General features: G+C 36.4%; 1 protein-coding gene across 5 annotated transcripts in view; it reads right to left on the bottom strand.

Moving 5' to 3' along the window:
* Positions 1-19,057: 19,057 nt before the first annotated feature.
* Positions 19,058-26,277, bottom strand: part of GABRB3 (gamma-aminobutyric acid type A receptor subunit beta3) — a 225,300-nt gene continuing 218,080 nt past the window's right edge. For all 5 annotated transcript variants that reach the window (XM_077868403.1, XM_077868421.1, XM_077868399.1 and 2 more), the window contains one exon: positions 19,058-23,620. In XM_077868403.1, the coding sequence (XP_077724529.1) occupies positions 23,279-23,620 (342 nt within the window). In that variant the 3' untranslated portion in view covers positions 19,058-23,278. The remainder of the gene's footprint in view (positions 23,621-26,277) is intronic.

The following is a 26,277-nucleotide window of genomic DNA, read 5'->3' as shown; positions in this document are numbered from 1 at the left end:
AGGAGCCTGGAGCTTGTATGTCCAACAACTGCCAGCTAATGCCTGTTGGAGGCAAGTTTCCATGGTGCTTCTACAGGTCTTGTAATATCCATGGAAGACAGAGATAGCATTTCCCTCAGGACAGAGGCATATTTTTTTCTTTTGAACAGATAAGTAAAATGAAGTAGATCTCCTTGGGACTCCTTATAAGGTCAAGGCTTTCTGAGCTTAAGGTTGCTCAGCTGCGACACAGACCCACTGCATGTGCAGTAAGCTCCTGAACCACCTGGCCTCACTCCTTGAGAATCAGAGGCAGGGAGAACTGATGGACAGACACATAAAGTGTTGAATCCTGAATGTTTTATATATTTTTTTTTCCCTCAAATCATTGCTGCAAGGTGAGGGCACTGCCAATTGTGAACTGACTGCTGTTATGAACATTCACACAATACTCCTTTAACTATGAGGTAGGGTTACCCATCAGACATTAAACATCAGATAACAGAATTTTTTCCCTCAGTATTAGTAATACATAAAGAAATACAAAAAAGTATTAGTAATACATAAAGAAATACAAAAGAATTCTTCCTTTTTCCTTTAGATGGGCTTAATATCGTTCTCTTCTCTGCTCCCATAATCTTGGAATTTCTAACTACATGTGAACAAACATTAATTAGCAAATTAGTCTCTTTTCATCTTTCTAGCACTATCTAACTCAATTTTGACCAGAAGTTGTCTCAGCTGTTCAATCTATTATGTAACTTTGGCATGGCAGCAGGTTTTCCATTTGTCAAATAGTTCTAGTAATGCTATTTTTCTATAATTGTCTTAAGGGTTAGAGAAAACAAACAATACAAATGCATATGAAAGTACTGGGCAAAGCATCCAACTTATGGAAGAATCTCCAATGGTTATTTTTAAATTGTTTTTTGACATCTTTGCAACTGAATCAGAATTGCAGTTAAGATGCAGAGTGGTTCTCTGTCATATTGGCAGATGAGAATAAAGTTGGGGCTACTGGGAAGCAGTCATTCAAATCTCGCTCTGGGATCCTACCTTCACCTTATAAAGCAATGGAAAGTGGAAGGCAAGGACAAAGGTCCTGAAGAGGCAGCATATCTCTATTTTGCTTTTTGGCTCTTCTCTCACTGTTGGGGATTGGCAGGAAAGGATTGAGACTGCCTGGGTCAGGACCCATATTATCACCTTTGTAAAGTTATCCCTTTCCTCTTCTTTTGCTGGGAAACAGGAGAGGATCTCCTTAGGCTGCTCACTTTTTTTTCCCCCAAGGCTTATTTATCCCATGGAGATGTTAAATGCTACATTACCTAGGATGCTGACCTTTATTTAATGCCTGCTGTTCTCAGAATGATGGGACACATACCTCCACTCTTCCCTGGATGAAAGGTGGCTAATCAAAGAACTAGAGGAGCTTCTTGTTGGCACTTCTCGCATGATACAGGGAGGAATGAACCCAAATCCATTGGAAAAGAGGTCCACATCAGTGAAAGATGTCTGTCTGGCTGTTCCTGCCTACAGCCACCACTGTATTCCATAAGGATCTCCAGGGCTCCATTGCAATAACTTTCTAACTGGACTCCCTCATTTCATTCTCATTCCTCCAATCTGCACAGTGCCCAGAAATGTCCTCCTTTCCAATAGTCCCCAAAACCTAGGAAACTCATTTGCTATACTGAGGAGGCTCCCAGGATTCAAATCAGCTTTCCTATTTATGCTTCATGAAAGCAGCATAGTGCTGGGCCTCGTAAGTCACCAGGAAAGGCTTAATGGAAAGCATTACTTAACTGCATGCACATTCCCAAGGGCAGAGGGGCTGTGGTGTGTAAGCTAACTAGTTTAAAATTTTGTAAAGTTTATAAAGCATATTTTTGGTGAAGTCCTATTGAAATGTTCCTCTCCTGGTAATGTTGGCAGGAAGAGTAGAGTGAGTGCCTGCTTTCTGGGACATTAGTGCAGAGTAGCTCCAGTTGGTGAGGATGTGGCTTCCAGGCTAAGGTGACTGGGGAGGGAGACTGTCCCAGGCCTCCCAGACCTGGAGTTTGGGCCAACAGACCTCTGCCTCCTCCCTACCTCAGACACTTAAGCATTAAGATGTATCATAGCACAGGGGGGTGGGAGACTTTGCCCAGCAAATAAGGCAAGTTTTCTATGACCCAGGGGATCCAGAGAGTCAGTTTTGTGGTTTTTGTTAAACGATTTTCTCTCTCTCTCTCTCTCTCTCTCTCATTATTCTCCTTTTGCTCAGCAATGTTAATTTTTTTCTCATCTGTGGCATATAAAAACTTAGAAGTATTGAAGTCCCCATCAGAAGCTTCTGGCACTGTTGGTGATCTGCCACCAAAATGACAGTGTATAGGCAAATCTACAAGAGCATCAAGTCAACAAGGTCACCATTTCCCCAAGTGTCAATAGTGTGATTTATAGAGGACACAGGGCCAACTGGAGGTCATTTCTGGAAGGGCACCTAATACAGCAATACTGACATGATACCATCTTTGAAGACGGCTGCCAACTATAGCTGCTGCTCTGCACATCTCTCCATGAATTCCACTTGCTTCCCACTTTTAGCTTCTGAAAGTAGATTCTGAGTCATTGCTAGAGGGCTGGTTATGTGGTGTACACAAGAAACAACTGCCTCTCACACTTATATATTCTCTGGAGAATTACCCTCTTCCAAAGAGGAACCATGTTTACCCAAACCTGGCCCAGTGACTGATGTGTGCAAAAGCCAGTCCCTTTCCCTGTGTGGTCCTGCATATCACTCCCCGTGGGATGGGACAGAAGCCAGTCTGAGCTGAAACTTCTCTTCATTTGAGAACACTAGCAATAAATCAGTTGAACCTGAATCCCTGTATCAGCTCTGCTTCTAGGGACACTCAGCCTTAGATAAGATCAAGAATATCTATAAAGGAAAATAACTCCAATTTGTTATGGGATTTTGTTCCATTTGTTTTGTGGCCCTTCTTTTTATGTTAACTAATTCTGAAATAGAGGCAACTAGACAATAAGGGCTGTGATTTTCACAGAGCTGCATCATTGTTTCAAAAATTGCATTCTTATTCCTTAATATTCACTGATAAACAGACACAAATGTATTTTCTTGCTAACAGAGCTGATCAGATGAATTTCTGTTTGAAGGAAAGCATTTACACTAGATAATTATGTGCAAGATAAATTAAAATACAATCTAGGTATCACATTATAATTACAAAACAACAAAATTTAAAACATTTAAAGCCAGGGCAAAAATCTGTCTCTATTTATTGTCAGCAAAATCAGATAGTAGCATTTGATCTTTGTTTTCTAGCTTAACAGATTTCATTTCTGTCATCGAAGTTTCCAATGTTAATACTTCTCCTGAGTATATACATTAAGTAATTTACCTATTGTCCAGTTGCCAACATCAGTGAGAACCATTTTATGTATCCAAGCCATGGTGGTATGCATGATTATCCTCTTTCTGTTTACAATCCCACATTTTGAGAAGTGAATGGGAGGGAGACCAGAAAAAGTCAAAGGGAAACATCCATACGCAAGTTATGATGTCCTCTGCTTCATAGACTCCATATAACTCTGTCCACACTGCCATCTCTTCCATTCCTCGGGGTAGGGAGGGGGCTGCTTTATTTTATTCTTTTGTTTAAATCAGTTTTTTTTTTTAATGAAGATTTTATTTATTTATTTGAGAGAGCACAAGCTGCAGGAGGGGGAGAGGAGGAGGGAGAGAGACAAGCAGACTCTATCCTGAGCCCTATGTGGAGCTCATCAAAGGCTTGATCCCACAACCCTCAGATCATGACAGCCAAAATCAAGAGTCGGATGCTTGACCAACTGAGATACCCATGAACCCCTCATATCAGCTTTAAAAAAGTGACTTGCCCTGGGTAGGTGCAAGAAAAGATAGACTTTAAATTCTTATCACTCAAAGCTGTTCCTCTGACTTCCAGAACTATATCTAGACTATATCTCTATGACTCGTGAAATGACTTTTATACATATACATTTATTTATTCTTCAATCATTTTCACTAATCATTAGAAAAAATGAAAATTTTATTGATTAATTACTGAAAACATGAAATAAATTTAAAAAGTACATAGTATAATGGTCAATGAATGCTAAGGAAATAATTTTTTATTAATGTATATTTACAGATCATACAAAACCTAAATAGAATTATTGATTTGATTAAAAGGAAATCTTTTTTTTGTTGCTCCAGAAACTAAAGTTTGTATAAAGAAAAGCAATCAAATTTTTAAATTTTTCTTCTTCTGGCAATAGCATTTATAGAGATTTGAAAATAACCATAACTAAAATTAATTATTAGTGTATATTGTTTAATGAGATGACTTATGTAAAAACTCAATACATGCAGCCCTTTATTCAATACATGGGGCCTCTATTTTCATGATTGCTCATATGACAATTCCAATTCCTGGAATAAGAATTGCACATCATAACAATTCAAATGGAGGTTAATGGGTTACAACAGTGAATGCAGTAAACCTGTCCTTAAGAGAATGAAATGCCTGAAATAATAAAATATGAATAAAATGAAATTTTTTTGATTTATTTAACATCAAAGTATGAAGGCAGGAGCCTCTAATATTCTAAAGATTCAATGTTATATTAAAGAGTGAAACCACCGTAGGCATACGGCTTCTGTAACCCATCCTCTATTGGAGAAGGATTACATCACCACTCAGAAAACTTACATTTGCAACAAAGGACTGATCTTTCTTCTGTCACATTGCAATGCCATTACACATGGCATTCTTCCAGTTTCACAGCCACTCAAACTTGGCTGAGCTCCACTACTATTTCCTCTAACCCATCTTTGATTCTGTAAGGCTGATTTAGACATCTCCTCCCATTCCTCACTGTGCCTTCCATAAGATACATTTCTTTCTCCATTATCTGTGTTTTCACGTCTGTTTTCCCAGGAGATTCTCAGATTCCTAAGGTCAGCAAGTGTATTTTTTCATTTACATGTGCCTAGAATCCAGCAGTGAGTGCATCCTACACATCGCTCATTGCCAGTTGGACAAATGAATAATCATCCTAAAGCAGAACAAAATTTTTTGGCAAAGCTCTTCTCTAAGTCTTCCACAGAGCGGTAATGGTATTGTTTTGACTCTTCATGCTTCTGTTGGACTAGAGTAAACAAAGATCTTGTTCATTCCAATAAAGTACTTAATTAAGAAGAGTTGTTGAAATGTCAATAAATATTCAAAAGGGAGGCTTTCTGGAGATAATTTGAAATTCAAATAATCTGGCTGTGATAAGTAAGAGCTGATGGCAGAGAAATTATTAGTCATCCATCTGAATGTGCTTATTAGCCCCATAGCAGTAGTTAGCACCATGTAGAGAAAAGAAAGGCTAGAAAGGCCCTGAAGAAGCTAACCCAACCAACAGGCGGTAAAGGAAGGAAATCTGGTTTCCTCTACTTCCTGGACCCCATTAGGAGACCTGTCTGTACCCAGAACAAAAAGCTATGAAATACAAATATCCTGTGTTAGGTGGAGCTGACACTCTAGGACCAATGTCAGTTGAGAGCCCTCTTCAGTCACTGTATCTCCCATCAACTGTTGTCCTCAACCGAATTGTAGACCAAATACCAATTTGGGAACGAATTAAAGGAAAAATAAATGTCTGTGACCTACATGACTGGGCTGTCTGATTTTTCCACTTTCTTGTCCCTTATATTCTATGGATGATCTCGGTGCATTTTCATAAAAGAGCAAAGAGGGAGCCTGGAGTGGGGAAAGGTAGTATCTATTATATTGCAAGCACTTCAATGACCTCTCATTACAAGATGGGGATTATTACAGTTCTGTACCAGAGACAAATGAAGCTCAGATGGGCTAATTAACTTCTCCAAGGTAACATAGCTAGAAAATGATACTGAGTCCAGGGATTTTTTGTGTGTGTGTTCATCAAAGGTCTGACATAATTCTTGTGACATCTTTCTAGAGTTAAAGAAATGCTAGGGAAACAGGTTCTTTCTTTTAATATCTGTGCATTATTTATTTTCCCATACATTTGCAAATACATTTTATTAAAGAGTTCTTTCTATTTTTGAGAATTTTATTACCAGAAGCCATCATTTATAATGTTTATGATTATTTTCATTATGATATTTATTTTAAAACATATGTATGAAGATATAAATTATTGTTTTACTTAGTCTAGTATGCAACTAAAAATGATACTGCACTTAAATATCAATACCTTTCCTGGATATTAAATTATGCCTCATGGGTTATTTACATTAGTTGACAAAGTGATGTCAATATCAACCCTGCAATGTGACCTATGAATTCAAGCTAAAGTAAACACCTATGTCTGCTGAATTTTTGACACTCTCACTGTGTTAATGTTCAAAATCAAGCAAACATAAGGACTGTAGATTAAACCACCTTTCTGACAAACCAATACATGCTTTATTTTGGCTTTCAAGAATAATAATGAAATAAAGAGATTTTATTCCCAAGCGTCATCACTTATGAAATGCTTTCCTTAGTATATGTTTCTATTTTATGACAGCAGAGACAGAGTACAAAAGGAATAGATGTTTCATCAACTTTTAATTGATCTAAATGAACTTTTACTTCCTTTTTTTTTTTTTTTTTTTTTTTAAGCTTGTATTCCAGCACTTTATTTGCCTTGTCTTCTGGGGAGAGACAAAACTTCATCTACTTTCCTATTACTTCAGAGCTACCTTGAAACCCATTGTTTTCCTGAAGCTTATGATTCTTTCTCTGTAGTTTATAAAAATCTTTATTTTGAAAGTTGATTATAATGAATATGTGACATTCAGAATTTCTGATATAAAATTTAATCATTTTTAAAGATTTTATTTATTTATAAGCCCAAAGTGGGGCTAAATCTCAGGACCCTGGGATCATGACCTGAGCCAAAGGCAGACAGTTAACTGACTGAGCCACCCAGGCATCCCAAAGTTTTTTTATTTTTATATTTTTAATTAAATATTCTCTCCTCCTCCTTCCTCACCTCCTATCTCAGTAAGAAAGTCATTTTATATTTTATTAAGAGTATTACATTTTTCTTAAAAGATTGTATTTATTTATTTTTAGAAAGAGATAGAGCATGTTTTTTGGGGCAGGGGAAAAGAGAGAGAGAAAGAGAGAGAGAGAATCTCAAGCAGGCTCCACACTAAGCATGGAGCCTGACATGGGGCTGGATCTCATGACCCTGAGATCATGACCTGAGCTGAAATCGAGTTGGTTGCTCAACCGACTGAACCACCCAGGCACCCCAAGACCATTACATTTTCTATGGCTATCCTTATCAATGATTTATTTTGCTAACATGCCAGAGATGGCCGATATTCACTTACAACTGTTCTCCTTCCTTTTTTTTTTTTTTTTTTTAAGATTTCTTTATTTATTTGAGAGAGAGAGGTGGAGACACAGGCGGAGGGAGAAGCAGGCTCCACACAGGTTGCCCAAGGTGGGACTCGATTCCGGGTCTCCAGGATCAGGCCCCAGGCCAAAGGTGGCACTAAACCGCTGAGCCACCCGGGCTGCCCTCTCCTCTCATTTGATAATAATAGTGGTGCTGGAATAAAACCTACACTGTTTGTTCTTTCATATAGGAACAGCTATGTGACTAGCTTATGGCAACTGTGGTATGTACAATTGTGAGATGTGTCATTAAAGGAGGAGAGACTTGAATTTCCCTTTTCACCTTCCTGTTGTTTAAAAGTCAGATGTTATAGCTGCCAGCCCAGTAGGCAGTAGACCATTAGATAACTTTGGTAACAATACAATAGAAGGAGCCTTGGTCTCAAACTTTTGACTGCCATACATACTCTCAAATGGCTACTTCCAGGTCTTTTGAATGTGATAAAAATTAAAGGTATCTTACGCATACCGCTATTATTTTACTTTGTTTTGTTACCAACCAAACTCAATTTTTTTTTAAATTTATTTATTTATTCATGACAGAGAGAGAGAGAGAGAGACGGACAGACAGACAGACAGACAGGCAGAGGGAGAAGCAGGCTCCGTGCAGGGAGCCCACCAACATGGGACTTGATTCCAGGTCTTCAGGATCACACCCTGGGCCGAAGGCAGGTGCTAAACCCTGGGCCACCAGGGCTGCCCCCAAACTCAATTTTTAAGAGCTTTACCGAGATATAATTAACAGAACATGTAACTCATTTAAAGTGAACAAGTCAATGGTTTTGAGTATATTCACAGATATGTGCAACCATCACCAATCAAATTAATAATATTTTCATTACCTCAAAATGAAATCCCATACATTTTAGCTATTACCTTGCTATGCACCCACCCCACCTCATCCCAGCCCTGAGAAACAAATAATCAATTTTCTGTCTATATAGATATCCTTATTCTAGACTTTCATATGAACAGAATGATTGAGTAAGTGGTCTTTTGTGACTGGCTTCTTTGCCTTACCATAATGTTTTCAAGGTTCATCCGAGTAGTAGCACTTATCAGTACTTCATTCCTTTTATGGTCAAATAATATTCCATTGTCTGGATATTCTACATTTTGTTTATCCATTCATCCATTGTTGGAATTTGAGTTATTTCTACCTATTGGATATTGTGTATAACTGTTATAAATATAAATAGTGCTGCTATAAACATCATGTTTTCATTTCTCTTGAGCATATACCTAGAGTGGAATTGCTGTATCAAACTATAACTCTGTATTTATTTGAGGAACTGTCAGCTTGGAGTGTTTTCCAAAATGGTTGTACCATTTTACATTCTCACCAGTAGTATGTGAGGCAATTTCCAAATTCTCCATATTCTTGCCAACACTTATTATTTGACTTTTTGATCCTAGTCATCCTAGGTGTGAAGTGGTATTTCATAGTTATTTTGGTTTTCATTTCCTGGTGATTAATGTGCTTATTAGCTATTTGTATTTTTTCCTTGGAGAACTGCCTTTTTGGACTCTTTATTTTTTAATTGAGTTGTTTTTTTGTCATTAACATATTTAAGATATAAGTCCTTTTAGTTGCATAACTTGCAATTATTTTCTTGCATTTTGTGGGTTGTCTGTTCACTTTCTTAATGATATTCTTTCATGCACAAAAATATTTAAATTTAATATACAATTTATCTATTTTTTCTTCTGTAACTTGTGTTTTTAATGTCAAATATAAGAATATTTTGCCAAATCCAGGGTCATGATGATTTATCTCTATGTTTTCTTCTAAGAATTTTACAGATTTAGCTCTTACATTTAGATCCTTGATCATTTTGAGTTAATTTTGGTATATGATGTGAAGTAAGGGTACAACTTCAGTCTTTTGCATTAACTATCCAATTGTTCCTGCACCATTTTTTGAAAAGACCGTTCTTTCTCCATTGAATTTTCTTGATACCCTTGTCAAATCAGTTGACTATTGATGTGTACATTTATCTCTAGATTCTCAATTATATTTCATGGATCTAGATGCATATTCTTGTGCTAATACTGCACTATTTTGATTGCCATGGTTTTGTAGTAAATCTTGAAATCAAGAAGGGTGAGTAATAATTTGTTCTTCTTTTTCAGGATTCTTTGGCCATTCTGGGTCTTTTGCAATCTCACATGAGTTTTTGAGTAATCTCACCCATTTCTATAGTCATCTAGGATTCTGATAGAGATTGGTTGAATTTATTGATTAGGTTGAGGAGTATTGCCATCTTAACAATGTTAAGTCTTCCACTCCATAAATGTGAGATGTTTTCCCATTTATTTAGAACTTCTTTAGTTTTCTGCAACAATGTTTTATAGTTTCTGAGTATACTTTTACAATTCTTGTTAAATTTATTCTTTCTTTTATTCTTAACTATTTTATTCTTTATGATGCTCTTGTGAAATGAATTCTTTTTAGTTTCATGTTTGGATTGTCCATTGCCCATATATAACAATGTTACTAATTTTTGTGTTTTGATCTTGTATCCTGTAACTTTGCTAAACTTATTTATTATTTACAACAGGTTTTTAGTAAATTCCTTAGAATTCTTTCTATATATTTGTCATCAACAAATAGAGTTAGCTTTACTTCCTCATTTCCAATCTGGTTGCCTTTATTTCTTTCTCTTGTCTAATTGTCCTGGCTAAATCTTCATACAATTGTGAATAAAGCTGACAAGAAAAGCTATTCTAATTTTATTCTTGATCTCAATAGTTAAATATCTGCTCTTTTTCCACCATGTGGCTTTTTGGTAGATGCCTGTATCAGGTTGAGGCAGATTCCTTCTATTTCCAGTTTTTTTTTTGTTTTTTTTTGTTTTTTTTTGTTAATTTTTGGCATGAATGCTTTGTTAGATTTTGTCAAATGCTTTTTCTACATGTATGGAAGGGATCATGTTATTTTTAGTTTTCATTCTATTGATATGATGTACTGAATTAATTTATTTTTGGATGCTAGGCCAACCTTGGATTTTGGGGATACATTCCACTTGGTCATGATGTATAATTCTTTTTGTATGTTTCTGGGTTTAGTTCATTGGAATTTTGTTGAGGCTTTTTACATCTATATTCATAAAAGACATTGGTCTATAGTATTCTTTTCTTGTGATATCTTTGCCTGGTTTTGATAGAAGGGTAATAATGTAATTACAAAATACTGTGGGAATTGTTCTTTTCTACTTTTTGGAAGAGCTTTTGAATATTTGGTATTATTTCTTTAAATGTCTGATAGAATTTAACAATGAAGTCATTTGGGTTTGGAATTTTTTGGGTAATTTTTAAAATTACTGTCAATCACTTCATTTGCTATAGCTTTTTTCAGGATATATATTCCTTCTTGAATAGGCTTGGTAGTTTCTGTTTTTATAAAAATGTATCCATTTTACCTAGGTTATCTAATTTGTTGGCATTCAATTGTTCATAGTTTTCCTTTATAATTCTTTTCATTTCTATAAGGTTGGTAGTAGTGTCCTCTATTTAATTTCTGATTCTAATTATTTGACTAGTCTCTCTCTCTCTTTTTCTTGGTAAATTTGCCTAAAATTTTGTCAATTTTGTCAATCTTATCAAAGAACTAGCTTTGGGTGTCATTGATTTTTCTGTATTCAAACTCTTTCACTATTAGAGGTAGCTTTAAATTATTTATAATAATACCCAGAGCCATACTTACAGTAAAAGTTGATGTCTTGTGATAAATGTCCATAAATAATCATTTTTGTTTTTAATAGATGGGGCATGGAAACAGGACATTGTCTATCAAAGACTCAAGGCTCTGAAATTTGTTTCCCTCTAGCTCAGATTTATTATTTAAAAAATAATATTATCTTTCTATGAAGATAATATACATAAAGCTTATAAAAAACCCAACATAACATATCCTACAGAGATAATTTTCTTTTCCTTCCATTGAGAGGCTTATCCTTTTGAGAGTAGGGAATTATCATTGTGCAAGTCCAGCAAATATTTATCCTCATCTAGCTTAATAAGATCATTTCACTTCTGAAGAAAACTTATTCTTAAATAAGTTTTTACTTGTTTTATTTAAAAATATAAAATATGAATTTTTATTCTAAGTTTTACTCTTAAACTTATCTTCTAAAAGATTAAAAAAATAATGAGCTAATGTGTCATAAATGAAGTTGGTGGCTAAGGCTATGACCAGAAACAGGTTTGATGGAAAAATAAATCCTTTGGTAACTTGATGTAGTATACTGGAAAATTTTACTTGTTCAATCCATGATGGTGAAGATAAGAATAATATTTTTAAGAGAAAAGCCTTTTGGGACCTAAGACCAGAATGTGATTTTAACTAAAAAACTAGGTTTCAAACCATTGACTTCTCATTCATCTAAAACATGTAAAGCAAGGGTCTAAATTTTTTTCTTCTGAAGGTCAGAAAGTAATAGATTTTATTGGCTATACAGTGAACACAAATGATATTAGCCGTATGAAAAGAGATGCCCCAAAATGTGAAGGGTTATTGGAAATCTCCATTTGGAACAACCAGTCCCAATGGAACTCCATACTCACTGCTGCTCTATCCTCTTCTCTCTAACCCCATGTACTGTGAATCTGATCACCAAAATAAAAGAAACAAGCAATAAGAAAAAGTCTTCACAAACATCTTTAATGAAGGCATTAAAAAATAATGAAGAACTAGCCTCCTGGAGGGGGGATAAGTAGCCCAAAAAAGAGAGGCCCTTTTTGTTCTGGCATTGGGGGTTCCTAGCATTTAGGACAGCTATCTGTTTGCTCATCCTAAAATAAAACATTTCTGCTAACATCCCAGAAACATACTCAGGCCTCTAATTTAGTCTTTATATATATATATATATATATGAAAAACCTAATTGTGAAAGAGAACCACATGGGATCTGTGATAAAGATAAACCCTGAGAGAACCTATCTCACAAAATACCTTACAAGAGGCAACCAGTCTTAGAAAGAAACTCACTGGCATGAAACAAAAAAAGACTGCAAAAAATAAAAACAAAAAATTAGTGTTAAATAAACACTTTGGGGATCCAAGTAAACCTTTACTATTCTCATACAGTGTTAAAGAAAAAAAGGAGCTCGAACTAAGACAAAGACCAATATACAAAAATCAATTGCATTTCCACTTACTAGCAACAATCAGACATTGAAATAAAAGGGTACCATTTATAATAACATCCAAAAATATGAAATAATAGGAACAAGCCTCACAAAAGATGTACAGAGTCCCTATATTTAAAATAAAAAGAAACTATAGCTGAAAGAAATTAGAGAATTAAAGCAGTGATTCTCAACCAATTTTCCACTCCTGGGGACATTTAGCAGTGTTTGGAAAAATGCATGGTTGCCAAACTGAGGAAGCAGGTTGTGCTACTGGAATCTAGTAAGTAAAGGCCAGGGATGCTGCTAACATCCTACAATGCACAGAACAGTTCTCAACCACAAACAGTTATGTGGTCCAAAAAGTCAGTGTGTGAGGTTGAGAAATCTTGAGAAGCATGATAAGGATGCTAATTCTCCACACACTGGTATGTAGAGTCAATGCAGTTTCTATCAAATTCTCAGAATTTGTGTGTAATACATACACACACACACAGACAAGCTGATTCTAAAATTTATATGGAAATGTCCTAACGTAGCCAAAATGACTTTGAAAAAGATTTGGTAAACTAACACTATTTAATTTTGAGACTTATAAAACTACAGTGGTCAAAAGAGTGTGGTATTGACCTTAACATAGCTAAGCAGAGTAATAGAACAGAATAGGTAGTCCAGATACGGAGTCACATACATATGGACAATTGATTTTCAACAAGGATTCAAGAGTGATTCAATGGGGGAAAGGATAGTCTTTTTAACAAATAGTGCTAAAACAGCAGGATACATGCAGAAGGAGAAAATGAACTTCCATTTACATTTTACAACATATGCAAAAGTTAACTCAAAATATATCATAAGTCTAATTGTAATATTTAAAAATATAAAACTTCTAGAAGAAAAGAAATAGAAAAGAAAATATTAGTGACGTAAGATCAAAGATTTCTTAGAAATACCAAATACATAACCTAGAAAAGAAAAAAAGTTAGATAAATTAGATCTCATCAAACATGAGAGACTCCTAACTCTGGGAAATGAACAAGAGGTAGTGGAAAGGGAGGTGGGTGGGGGGTTGGGGTGACTGGGTGACGGGCACTGAGGGGGGCACTTGACGGGATGAACACTGGGTGATATGCTATATGTTGGCAAATTGAACTCCAATTAAAAAAATAAAAATAAAAAATAAACCTTAAAGCTTACACTTTCTTTTTTTTAAAGGTTTAATTTTTTTAAAAGATTTTATTTATTTATTTATTCATGAAAAACACAGAAAGAGGCAGAGATATAGGCAAAGGGAGAAGCAGGCTCCCTGTGGGGAGCTGGACGTGGCATTCGATCCCAGAACCTTGGGTCCATGACCTGAGCAGAAGGCAGACGCTCAACTACTGAGCCACCCAGGAGTCCCAAAACTTAGGCTTTCCAAAAAACTATTAAGAGAATGAAAAGGTAAACCATGGGCAGGAAGAAAAAAGTTATAAAGCATGTATCTGATAAAGAATTTGTACCTGGAATGTATAACTATGTAAAGAACTCTGAAAACATGATTTAAAAAACAAAACCAATTAAAAATGGACAGAAGATTTAAACAGACCTTTTTTTAATGAGGAGAAACAGATGGCAAAGAAACACATGGAAAGGTGCTCAATATCATTAGCCAATAAGGAAATGCAAATTAAAACCAAAAAGAAATACCACCAAACCCACTTTGGAAAACCAGTTTGGCAGTTTCATTAAAAGTTAAACATATACCACCGTCCTGCTATTTTGTTCTTAGGTACTTACCCAGGAAAAATGAAAGCATATTTCTGTGCAAAAACTGGATGTTCATAGCAGCTTAATATACAAGAGCCAAAAAGAGGACACAATCCAAATGTCTGTCAGGGGTGAATGGATAGATAAACTGTGGATATCCATAACAATGGAATACAACCCAACAATAAAAAGTGGTGAAGTATTGATACATAAAACAACATGAATGAACTTCAAAGTAATTATGCCATGTAAAAGAAGTTAGAGGAAAGGAGTGCAATCTATTTCATTTGTATAAAATTTTAGAAAATATAAACTAATCTCTAGTTTGCATTGATTGTTTAAAGCACATTACTTGCTGCTTGAACAGGAATCGGTGTCTAGAGTGGGATGGAGATACTACAAAGTGTCACAAGTAAAATTTTGGTTGTGATGTTGATTGTGATGATAGTTTCATATATATCAAAACTCATCAAATTATACAATTTAAATATGTGCAGTTTTTGTCTGTTATAAATGACACAAATTCAGGTATAAATGCCTCAAAAAAGCTATTTAGAAAATGAAATAGAATTGTTAAAGTCAATCTCTCAGCATATAGCTAACAGACACAAAACTACAATAAGAAAGATTATGTCGAGTATAGAACTGTTAAATACAAAACCTGACTAGTAGGAGCACATGAAAATAGGCACAGGACATTTTCTTCAAAAGCAACAGAAGAAAAATGTTTAGAGCTAAGAGATATAGAGCTTTAGAGCCAGAGTTTTACTAAAAATCCACAATACAATAAAAAGGACTCTCACTAAATACATTTTTTTTTTTTTTTACTAAATACATCTTTATGCAATGCTAGGAGGATGTCTTAAATTCTTCCTTAATCCTGGGTGAGTTGAGAAGTTAGGGGTGAGTATCTATAAGTAAATAAGAATCAGACATCAAGCTTGTTATCAATATTACTGGATGATAAAATATAATTATACAATGATTTCAAAGTTCTAGGGAGATTGCTTTGAATCCATGCCAATACCAAGCTAACTACCAAGTAAACAAAAAAGACCAAAGAAAGAATTCAGATATGCAAAGCCTCAAAAACCTGTCCCATACTCATCTGGGGGACATTTACTGAGGATGAACTTTGGCAAATGAAGAATAAAACCAGGAAAGAGAAGACTTGGGCTATTAAAAAAATTGATAGAACTAATTCAGGAGTTCAATGGAAGGAAATCACAGGATGAAAATTTTGCAGCAGGTCCAAAATGAAAGCAGTTGTAATTTGTATGGGAAGTCAGTTAATACCAAGAAAAATATTTTCATGAAGAAATATAGAAAGGATAACAAACAATAAATTTAATGAGTAAGGTGGTCAATAATGTTAAGTACACAGTCAAGAAAGTATACCATTCTTTCCTTGTTAAGAAAAAAGAATGCAACTTAGAAACTCCAGAATGGATGTTTGTGGGTGATCAGGAGGGATTAAACCCAGGAAAGTCATAACGAAACATACATGTTGTATGATTTGGATCAAATGAAGTAGTGTAGGAAAAAGTAATTCATTTTATCTGGACCTTAGGAAGATTCTCCCTCAAATAGCTCAAGGCTGAGATACTGTACAAAGAAGTCAGAACAAACTCCTTAGCTTTGCTTTGAACTTTATATATATGTATATCAAAGTATATCATACATATGATCAAACTTTTCATTGTTTTTGAAATTTTAGAATTAATTTATAAATAAAATCATAAAATCTGAAATATAGCTACTGTGCTGAATGGTACAGTCTTCAATCTCTACAATGCAACATCAGCTGCCAGGACACTTCTTTTCTTACATGTCAGTTGAACCCACTGCAGTCAGAAAAACTATTAGCTATAGTATTTGTTTTTTTTTTTTCTTCTCCTAAGATTTATCTTTATGCCTTCAAATGAAATGCTGAACATTGAACTATGCCCAAAAATAACTTAGTAATGTGGGTTGTTTCATTAGTTTTTGTTTAGAATCAATCTATAAACATAATAGATAATAAAATATAATTTTGTAACTGTAGGCAGAATGCAAATGTGTCTGGCCTTGGTAATGTATAAGTACAGTTAGAGTTAACAGAAAATGGGAGGTGAGAAGGGGAAAGAGAAACTCATGAAAAGATAAGGGTGTTGACATATTCATCTAAAAAAATGGAGTTAAGAGACAACTGCTTAAAAACCTGGGGAATCAGAAATGAAGATTTCAGTTGTAAAGATATTTTCTCAGGATCATCTGGCTACCAAGGCCACTAACTTGTTTCCTATTTGGCATCAAGACGCACACACACACATCTATACCCACTCCACCCCACTTCAGTGAACTGCATTTTGCTTACAAGTACCCTTTACATTGCTTGTCCATGGATTCTAAATGGAATCTATTTATATAGAAAATAAAACCATAGAGTCTGTGTCCAACTTCCCTGAAGAATCTTTCCCATTCGCCCTTTAGAAGCTGATAAAAAGGTGGTAGGCTAGGGGTGTCTGGGTGGCTCTGTGGGTTGAGCATTCAACTCATGGTTTTCATTCAGATCATGATCTGGGGTTGGGATCTCAGTGAGACTCAGGCTTTCCTGCTCAAGAATTGTAAAACAGTGCCAGATGTGTACAGGGGCCATGGTAGCCCTGGGGACAGAGAACCGAATAGACTCTGCATAGAGGCTTTCTGGCCATAATTGTGCTCTGCATTTATTGAGACTTTTTTGATTAATCAAAAGTGGGTTGTTTTTGAAGGAAGACTTAAACTCAGTTAAAATTTGAAAATTTTCTTTCTTTCTTTCTTTCTTCTTTCTTTCTTTCTTCTTTCTTTCTTTCTTTCTTTCTTTCTTTCTTTCTTTCTTTCTTTCTTTCTTTCTTTCTTTCTTTCTTCTTTTTTTTGGCAGTTACTGGTAATTTAAACTTGCCTTCTGAATGAATAGTGTTATAGCCTAATGGAGTAGGTGAGAAATATCCCTATAGTGATGTTCTAGTTTTAAATGAAGCCTTAGTGTGAAATATGTCCAAGTCTGGATCCCAAAGTAGATCAGGAATATTAAAACATGTGAAATGATGCAGCCACTCTGGAAAACTGTGGAGGTTCCTCAAAGAGTTAAAAATAGGCCTGCCCTACGACCCAGCAATTGCACTGCTGGGGATTTACCCCAAAGATTCAGATGCAATGAAATGCCGGGACACCTGCACCCCGATGTTTCTAGCAGCAATGTCCACAATAGCCAAACTGTGGAAGGAGCCTCGGTGTCCATCGAAAGATGAATGGATAAAGATGTGGTTTATGTATACAATGGAATATTACTCAGCCATTAGAAACGACAAATACCCACCATTTGCTTCAACGTGGATGGAACTGGAAGGTATTATGCTGAGTGAAGTAAGTTAATCAGAGAAGGACAAACATTGTATGTTCTCATTCATTTGGGGAATATAAAAAATAGTGAAAGGGAATAGAAGGGAAGGGAGAAGAAATGGGTAGGAAATATCAGAAAGGGAGACAGAACATGAAGACTCCTAACTCTGGGAAATGAACTAGGGGTGGAAGGGGAGGAGGGTGGGGGTGGGGGTGACTGGGTGACGAGCACTTTGGGGGGCACTTGACGGAATGAGCACTGGGTGTTATTCTGTATGTTGGCAAATTGAACAGCAATAAAAAATAAATTATTAAAAATTTTAAAAAATAAAAAAAAATAAAAAAACAAGCAGTGGGAGTCAACAGTCCAGGCAATTTCTAAAATACTGGGAACCTCATTTCATAGTTTGAAATTTTGTTTTGTTATATGAGCTCTGAAGAATAACTGCATTTAGCCAAATAGATCAACATCAGCTGAAAAAAAAATAAAATGATTTGTATTTTCATAAAAAAAGGAATATAAAAACAAATGAAAAAAGAATGTTAACAGGCCCCATAAAGAATTACTGAAGAATTTTATTATTTTGCTTAGAGTAGATAAATGTGTGGGTATACTAACTGGCTGAGGACATTCTGTAAGACTGATAACCACAGTGGGGAATTTTAGTTTTAAGGTATTTCCAGGTGAGCCAGCAGCCTTTCTGGGAGCCTACAGATGTATTTCTCGATAAATGTTCTACCTGGGGGACGCCTGGGTGGCTCAGTGGTTGAGCATCTGCCTCCAGCTCAGGGCGTGATCCTGGAGACGTGGGGTCAAGTCCCACGTCGGGCTCCCTGAAAGGAGCCTACTTCTCTCTATGCCTGTGTCTCTGCCTCTCTCTCTCTCTCTGTCTCTGATGAATAAATAAAATCTTAAAAAAAAAGTTCTACCAGGTTGAGGTGTCTGAGGATTCATTCATTCATTCATTCATTCATTCATTCAAACATTGCTTGCTACTTTTTCACTGGAGAGAAAACAAGGGAAATTGCCTTTTAGTACTGAAAACCTAAAGGGTAAGGACCAATACCACCACCTCTGCCAGAGGTTATTGGTAAGTTTTGCCCCTGGTCTTAAATATAAAAATATTTCTCTCTTTAAACACTTATTTGAAGACAGGAACAGGCTGGATCTCTGTGTGTCTAGATGTCTTTTGAAGTTCAAAATAAATCATGATTTTTAAAGAAACTTCATGGTTCAGTTGTTCTCACATACAGTCAGCTTTGAGCTTATTTCTTTTGACTTTTCCAAGTAACCTGAATGGGCATGTGCATCTAAAAATATCTGGAATTAAAATAAGCACACCACTTCATCAAAACATAGTCAAGGAAGAAAAAAACCAGTCTTCATATTTAAGTCAGTTAGTTCTTTTTTAATAAATTTGAATTCATTCATCAACAAGTTTCATATTGTATCTATCACTCAATTTTGCTGTTTTTTTCATGTCAAATAATACCAAAAATTACATCAATGTGCTTAAGCAAAATTGGGTTTTATCTTTACAATGAAATGAAATTAATATGGGAATTGATCATGGCAGCAATCGCCTATTCTTACTAGAATAATCCTGTACTTACCTTGAACACACTCACTGACTTGTGAAGTAAAAATATGAGACAAAAATGATAAAACATGTTTATGGGGCTCACCCTAGGGAGAGGCCTGTTATGTGAGCCACTCTCTGGGAGGTCACTGTTTACCCAGGTGTTGGGAATTGAGCATTTTGGAAAACATGGCACCTTTCAATGCAGTAGAAGAGGTAATTGATCCAAGGCACACTAGCTAGTGTCCTGGGAAAATTTAGTCCACCTGGGCAGCTCTTTGCCCCATGATTCAATGTCACTCTGACTGATGGCTCATATGGATTAGAGCCAGAGTCAATTCCACGAGTAAAAAGATATTTCACCAATTGTTCACTTTTGCTTACATAAAAATGGCCAGAAATATGAACTTGTCTTTGGGTAGAGCATTAAGTAAGAATTATTAAGTGGTTTATAATTTCAAGCCAGGAGATTCAAAGTTGGACATATTTTTTTTTTGAACATACCATAGTGGGACTAACATCCAACGGGGTTATCTACTAGATGCTTCAAAGGAACACCTACAGCTGCCATGTGCCTGTCCCCTTAAAACCAGTCCCAAATGTGTGTGGCATCACTTCTGAGATATCTCCTAGGTGAAAATGTTAATTCCAAAGCTGCATAGGGGAAAAGTGCCTTTAATGTGAATGACTAAATATGTCAAAAGATCTGGATGCTGGCATTAAAAACGCATGATATTGCAGATGTACATGTAATCTTCAGACCTAACAGGAATAGTATCAGGACATACTTTCTAGTTCTTTTATGATTTTGGGGGAAATGAATGTCTCATGGTATAGACAATGAAACCCCTCTACAGTCCTGGGGTCGGTGAACAAGAATAACACTTGTTTTAAAGATTACTCAAGTCATTTCAGTCTTTCTCTGTAGGGACTTATGTAGTAGGGCTCTTGAGTTGTCTCAAGTATATCTGAATATGGGTAATAACAAATTGACAGAGCAAGATACTTCTGTACATTTTAAGCCCCTGTGAAGCATTTTGGAAAGACAGGACTACATAGAAAATTAACTTTTTATTACGCACAGTTGTTGAGAAAGAAATATCATTATATTCCAAATTCAACTTTTTTCTCCTTACTCAAGATATCTGGACGTGGGTAACAGCTACCTCACATTAATGTCAGAGGTCCGGGTTCAGAATTCATCAATACGGTTTGCTCACTGGTTCCAGTAACTACTGTGGAGTAATGAGAGGTCATAGTAACAGAACAGAGAACCAAACTCAACTCTCTTCTGTCAGCACAGAGTTCTACTTCTCAATATTTCTCACAACTTTTAAAAATGGAGAAGCTACAAAATAATTTTATTAGAAGAAAAGTAATTTTCTTCTGAAATGGAGTAAAGCAAACACATACCCAAGAATCTTAAAAAGTTTTCTTTTTTTTTTTTACAGAATATATGTATTTTTGTGTGTGTGTATGTGTGTAGTTACAAACACTATTTATAGTATAGCTATTATGTTAACTTCATCGCAGTGTCTACAAAGTGGTGGATCCCAGTCTTGGTGCCAAATGCATATAAAAAGCTCAAAAGCTATTATGACTATACCATGCAAATTTATATCCAGAAAACCTTGGTAAGTAGACTGCAGCTCTTCTGAGCCCCATGGGGTCTCTGGGTACCTCAACTATGCATCAAAAATGTTTTGAGTCATTTTTCTCCCAGAAAGAATTAATGTCACAGTTCAAAATAGTATAAATTGCACACTTAAATCAACCATTGACTGCTTTTATCCATGTTCATTTGCATTTTGGGGTCTCTCTTCTGCATGTGGAGCTCACTCCTTGAATAACTAGATACAGAAAAAGATACCTGAAGTATTGAAAGGGATAAGGTCTTCATAAATGTCTTTTTTTTCTTTAACATGTTAACAATGATAAGGCCACTTACAAGGTTTTTCCCAATCTGTTTAACTTTTAGGATCCCTCATTGTTACCCATGAAAAAAGATTGTCAGAGAAAAGCCCAAGACCAAGAAATCACTGGCTAGTCTCCAGATAAAAATAAAACCAGAGATCAGTAGGTAGAAGATGTTGAAGAAAGGTCACAATGAAGGAAGGGAAAGGGTATAAAACTGGTCATTGTTTCTAGTATGAGATTTTGTGGGTTATGTTTTACCTGACAGTGGTTATTGAACTGTGACAGATTCCCACAAATTAAAGGTTGTTATGGCTGGCAAAGAAAAATCAAGTAGTGGTCAGCTTATGGTGATAGCCCACACTACATGCATCCTTAGGGAAGGTGGTGTCTCTATCTACATGGAGAAAACTGGTGCCAGCTGAGTACTGGGTGAGATTTTGGTAATTGGTTTAGAACAGAGAGGGTGAGGCATATGTGGCATGTTGGAATAAAGTATTAATTTAGCAGTTCTTTCCTGAATATTTAGGTTTTTTTTCTCCAAATGCTTAACTTCACTGTGACATCTGTTTGCACAACTGTAGTCATTTCAGTTTATGGAGGCCTGTGATAGAAATATTGTTTACAAAAAATATATCATCTCTTTTTTTTTTTCTTTAGAAAGATCTCATCTAAATAGTAAGTTAAGGTTGCGTCTATGAAACCGGTGCACCTTGTCTTGTTTCTACGAGCTTTAAAAAGTCCAAATACTGATGAGGCTGTGGATCAGAAGGAACCAAAAGTGACTGTGTTTGTTGTCAGGTTGCTCTCCTTTGCCTCAAGAGAACGGTCATGGGTCACTAGGTGATGCGTGGTGTGTACTGGTCATGTTCCTGCAACATCCTAGTTAAACTAGGAGTAGTTGGATGTGCTTATGAAATATATCAGATACAGAAATAAAGGTATGAAGATGTTTCTTGGTTTCTGAAATTGAAGAGTAAAGGTGTTTTAAGCTTCAATCTTAATTCTAGATAACAGAAAGTAGTTACATCACGTAAAGGAAAATATGACATCGCATGCTGCCATGATAGCAAGCATTAAGAAATAAAATCTTGGTAAATATACATATATATGCATGTTATGCAAATATATTTTATATTAACATACAATGTTGTAAGAGTGATTGATAACATAAAGACAAGGGGGAAAATCATCCTAGATGGTTTTACCTTAGAGTAACAAATAACCTGAGACGTCTATGCTTTCTGTTAGATATCAGGCCTAGAAATCCATCCAAGATGTGGAGCACATTTTCAGTGATTGAAATGTCAACTAAACATTGCCAAAACATGCCACTGTGTTCCTGCATGACAGGTAAGCTGGATCCACTCCAAGTGAACAAAAAAATACACTGTACATCAAAGTACTTACAATGATATGCCATCCATTCCCAATGGGTTTTCAAAAGATGGGCGTTCAGATATCAATGTGGGATCTATCTATGCTTAAGACGACAGGTGAGCACACACCAGTGGCTCACTTTATCTACAGAAAATGTATGCCCGATGAAAGCGAATCTCATCACCAAGAAAGCTGAAAAGCCTTCGCTTAGTGAACAGAAAGGATATGAAGTATGTGACTCATTTTAAACTAGCAATATCACTGTATGAGTTTTTGAAGATTAACTAAGAGTATTTTTCTGATTTTTAAACTAAAACATCTAACTTATGATAATAAACGACACATTTTGAGATGATATTGTGTTTCACACCCTCATTCTCAAGGCATAATATTTAGACGATGCTTGTCCCTTTCAATTAAAAAAGAAAAAACTATGACTTTCTTTAATATACATCCTGTGTTGTCCATAGCTGCAAAATGTATATATGTATGTGTATTTGTTTTACATACACGTGGGTACTTACACCTGTGTGTATAAACATATACACATACATCCTCATATACACGTGTATTTTATATATATGCTGAGAAAGTTCACATATATATACAATTGCGTATGTATATATGTGTGTCTGTGTGTGTGTGTCTGTGTGTGTACAGGTATAAAAACTTGACAGGCAGAGTAATATTTCACTCAGTGTTAAATGAAGTCTTTGAAAAATGAAGTACAGTCACTCAGTTAACATAGTACAGCCAGTAAACTAAGTTGAAAAGAGAAAAAGTGAATGGAAACACGATCCTGGACCATCTGTCTATGGCATTCACATCGGTTAGATCAGGGATTTTAATTTTGAGCTGTGAAGACCTCCTCCGTAGGTGGGTCTTCTTGTGCGGGATGCTTCTGTCCCCCATGTGTCGCCCATGCCCTTCCCTAGGCATGCTCTGTTTCCTGTACTGGATTCCTGAGTTGTCAAAGGGTCGTGCTGAATTCCTGGTATCACCAACACTGCCTGTGACCTCATTCATTTCATTGTGAACCTCCAGTGATGTTAATAGAATATTTCCATGAGCATCCACCTAATTGAAAAAAATATGCATCATTACACAGCTAGTATGCCATTACTCTAATTTTGATATATAGACCCAGCACATAATTATATCACACAATCATGTCACATACATTATGAGAAATTGCACATCACCAAACCCAGCACTGTTTTCATGGAAAATGTCATTTTGAAGGCTTAACTACAGTTTATATAGATTTTATTTCCCCGATTTAAAAATTCTCACATAGGAGATTAGGTTAAATAAAGGGGCTTTTTAAAATTAAAATTTCCTATTATGGATACAAGTTTTTACAGAATACAAAATTAAAGTACAAATTCCTTTCAAGATGTTAACTTAGGTATTTCAATCATTTTTCACAACTGGACATTGTATAGAAACTATACTCTCTCATTCTTCTTTAGAAGTCAGCTTGTCCCCTTTTCTGACTCTATAAAGATATTCACATTACTGTGGAGAAATAAGCAAATACTCCCGTGATGAATGGACACTCCTGATGACTTTGATGGGTTAGATACAGACTCCTGCCCAAGTATGGTCTTCTTGCCCAATCCTGGTCTGTGAGGCCTTCTTTTTTAAAGATTGTATTTAAGATAGACTACAGTTCTCTCCCACATTGGAGTCAAACTTTAAAATAACATTTTATTCTGTGCTAAATACAGCTTCACACCTTTCATGATGCTGTCAATGGTCTATTTGCTTATATGTTGGTCTGCCATGAAACCTCCATGGAGCATGCCTGAGGCAAGGGACCCCCACCCTGCCCCTGGAGCCCTTTCTAAGTGGTCTGTAATCCCCTCTCTGAGCAGTGCCAACCCCTCTCAGGGCCACACAGACCATTCTACACTTCGCTAGGTCTCATTGCTCTCCAGGATGCTTTATGCTTCCCCACCTATCTTTCCTCCTTTGCCTAAAAGCCCATCTTCCTTGCCCTCTTTGTCTGTGGAAAGCCTACCCTTTCTTCTAGAACTAGATTAAGTGCCTATGGCTTCTTCCATGAAACTTTCACAAAATTAGTTATTTTGTGGAGAAATAATTTATTAACATATTAATTTGTGTGTTCATCTTCTATATATTTCTTAGTTTCATTAAAGGCATTATGCTAGATATGAAGAAGGTGAGGTGGGAAGAGAAGATTCCCAACTCAGAAAATGCAGGTGCCTGTGCAGACCTCTAACCAGTGCCAAGATCACAGGTGGGGTGACCCCCAGACACTGAGGTAGCCCAAACTCAGGAAGGGCTGCAAAAATCTGGGGGCCACTCAGGCTCTGGCACAAAGGCACCAAAACAGATTCGGGGGTATCTACCCCATGGTTTAGGAGTACAGTTCAATTATGCTTGGGGAAGGAGAGGTATGGTCATTAGGATGTCACCCCTTACTCCTCAGACCTGTGAATATGTCACCTTACATGCAAAAAGGGCACTGCAAATATATTTAAGCTTATGAACTTTACAATAGGGTGGTTAGCCTGGATTACTCAGGTGGGCTAGCCCAATATCATCACATGAGCCCTAGAAAGTAGAAGATACTCTTCAGCTGGAAGCAAGAGTGAAAGATGTGGCAGAAGGTGAGAGCAGAAGAATTTGTGCCATGAGAACTGGATTCACTATTGAGAGAGGGCACTGCAGATAAAGTATAGGAAGAAATGGGGCATTTGCTAGGAGCAAATACTGGCCCCAGCTGACAGCTAGCAGGGCACAAGGGTCTCAGTCCTACAATCACAAGAAACTGTGGTCAACAACCTGTAACAGCCTCGAGAGAGGTCTATCCCCAGAGCCTCCAGAAGGGAACACAGCCCCACTGACACCCTGATTTCAGCATCCTGAGACTCTCAGCAGAGAACCCAGCTAAGCCCCATTGCACTGGATTTCTGACCAACAGAACTAGGTGTTTTTTTTTTCCAGTGGCTGCATTTGTAAGAATTTGTTGTGGTAGCAATTAAAACTACTACAGAGGAAAGACAGATTTCAGAGGAAAAATGCATTTGAGTTGGGCCTCAAAGGAGTAGACATTTTTTCAGCAAAAAGAAGGAAAAAAACGTCATAAAGGCTTGAAAAATGTCTAAAGTGTTTGAGAAAGGCAAACTAGCTGAGTGGGATTTTGAAGAGAAGGGATCCTGGCACGTGCCAAGCTCACGGTTGATAGTCATTCATATCACTGTCATTTCCCTCTTTCTTAAAATAAGAAAATATACTCCTTGATGAAGAGTCAAGCCAGTAAGGGTTTCTGTATGTTGCATTTAAGGAATGTCAATTTTACCTTGCAAGTAGTAAAAAGTAACAGTGATTTCTACGTAGAAAAGTGACATTCTTCTGAACTACAACCCAAGCTACAGAGTAAAGAGTAGAAGATGCATTTGAGAGGAGGAAGTAAGGAGGTAGACCTCTGTTGGTAGTACACTCCACTCCTTCTGTTTCCTTTAGGGCGGTCTGGAGGCAAAATGCCAAGAGGCTGTAAGCAAGGCTCCCCTCTGGCCACTGCAAAAAATCCCAGGACTCCCAACCTGTTGTGTTCACAGAGCAGTGCTGCTCTGCCATCATCATTCATTTCTGTATCTTCTCAATGAAGAAGGTGGGAAAGGAGTGGAGAGAGAGTAGCCTGCCACTCTGCTCCCACCTGGCCTCCTGGCCCTTCCCTAGCTCTCTGCAGAACACTGACACCATCC

The sequence above is a fragment of the Canis aureus genome, chromosome 2 (assembly GCF_053574225.1).
Source record: "Canis aureus isolate CA01 chromosome 2, VMU_Caureus_v.1.0, whole genome shotgun sequence".
Lineage (NCBI taxonomy): Eukaryota > Metazoa > Chordata > Mammalia > Carnivora > Canidae > Canis > Canis aureus.
This window is presented reverse-complemented; position numbering and strand designations above follow the sequence as displayed.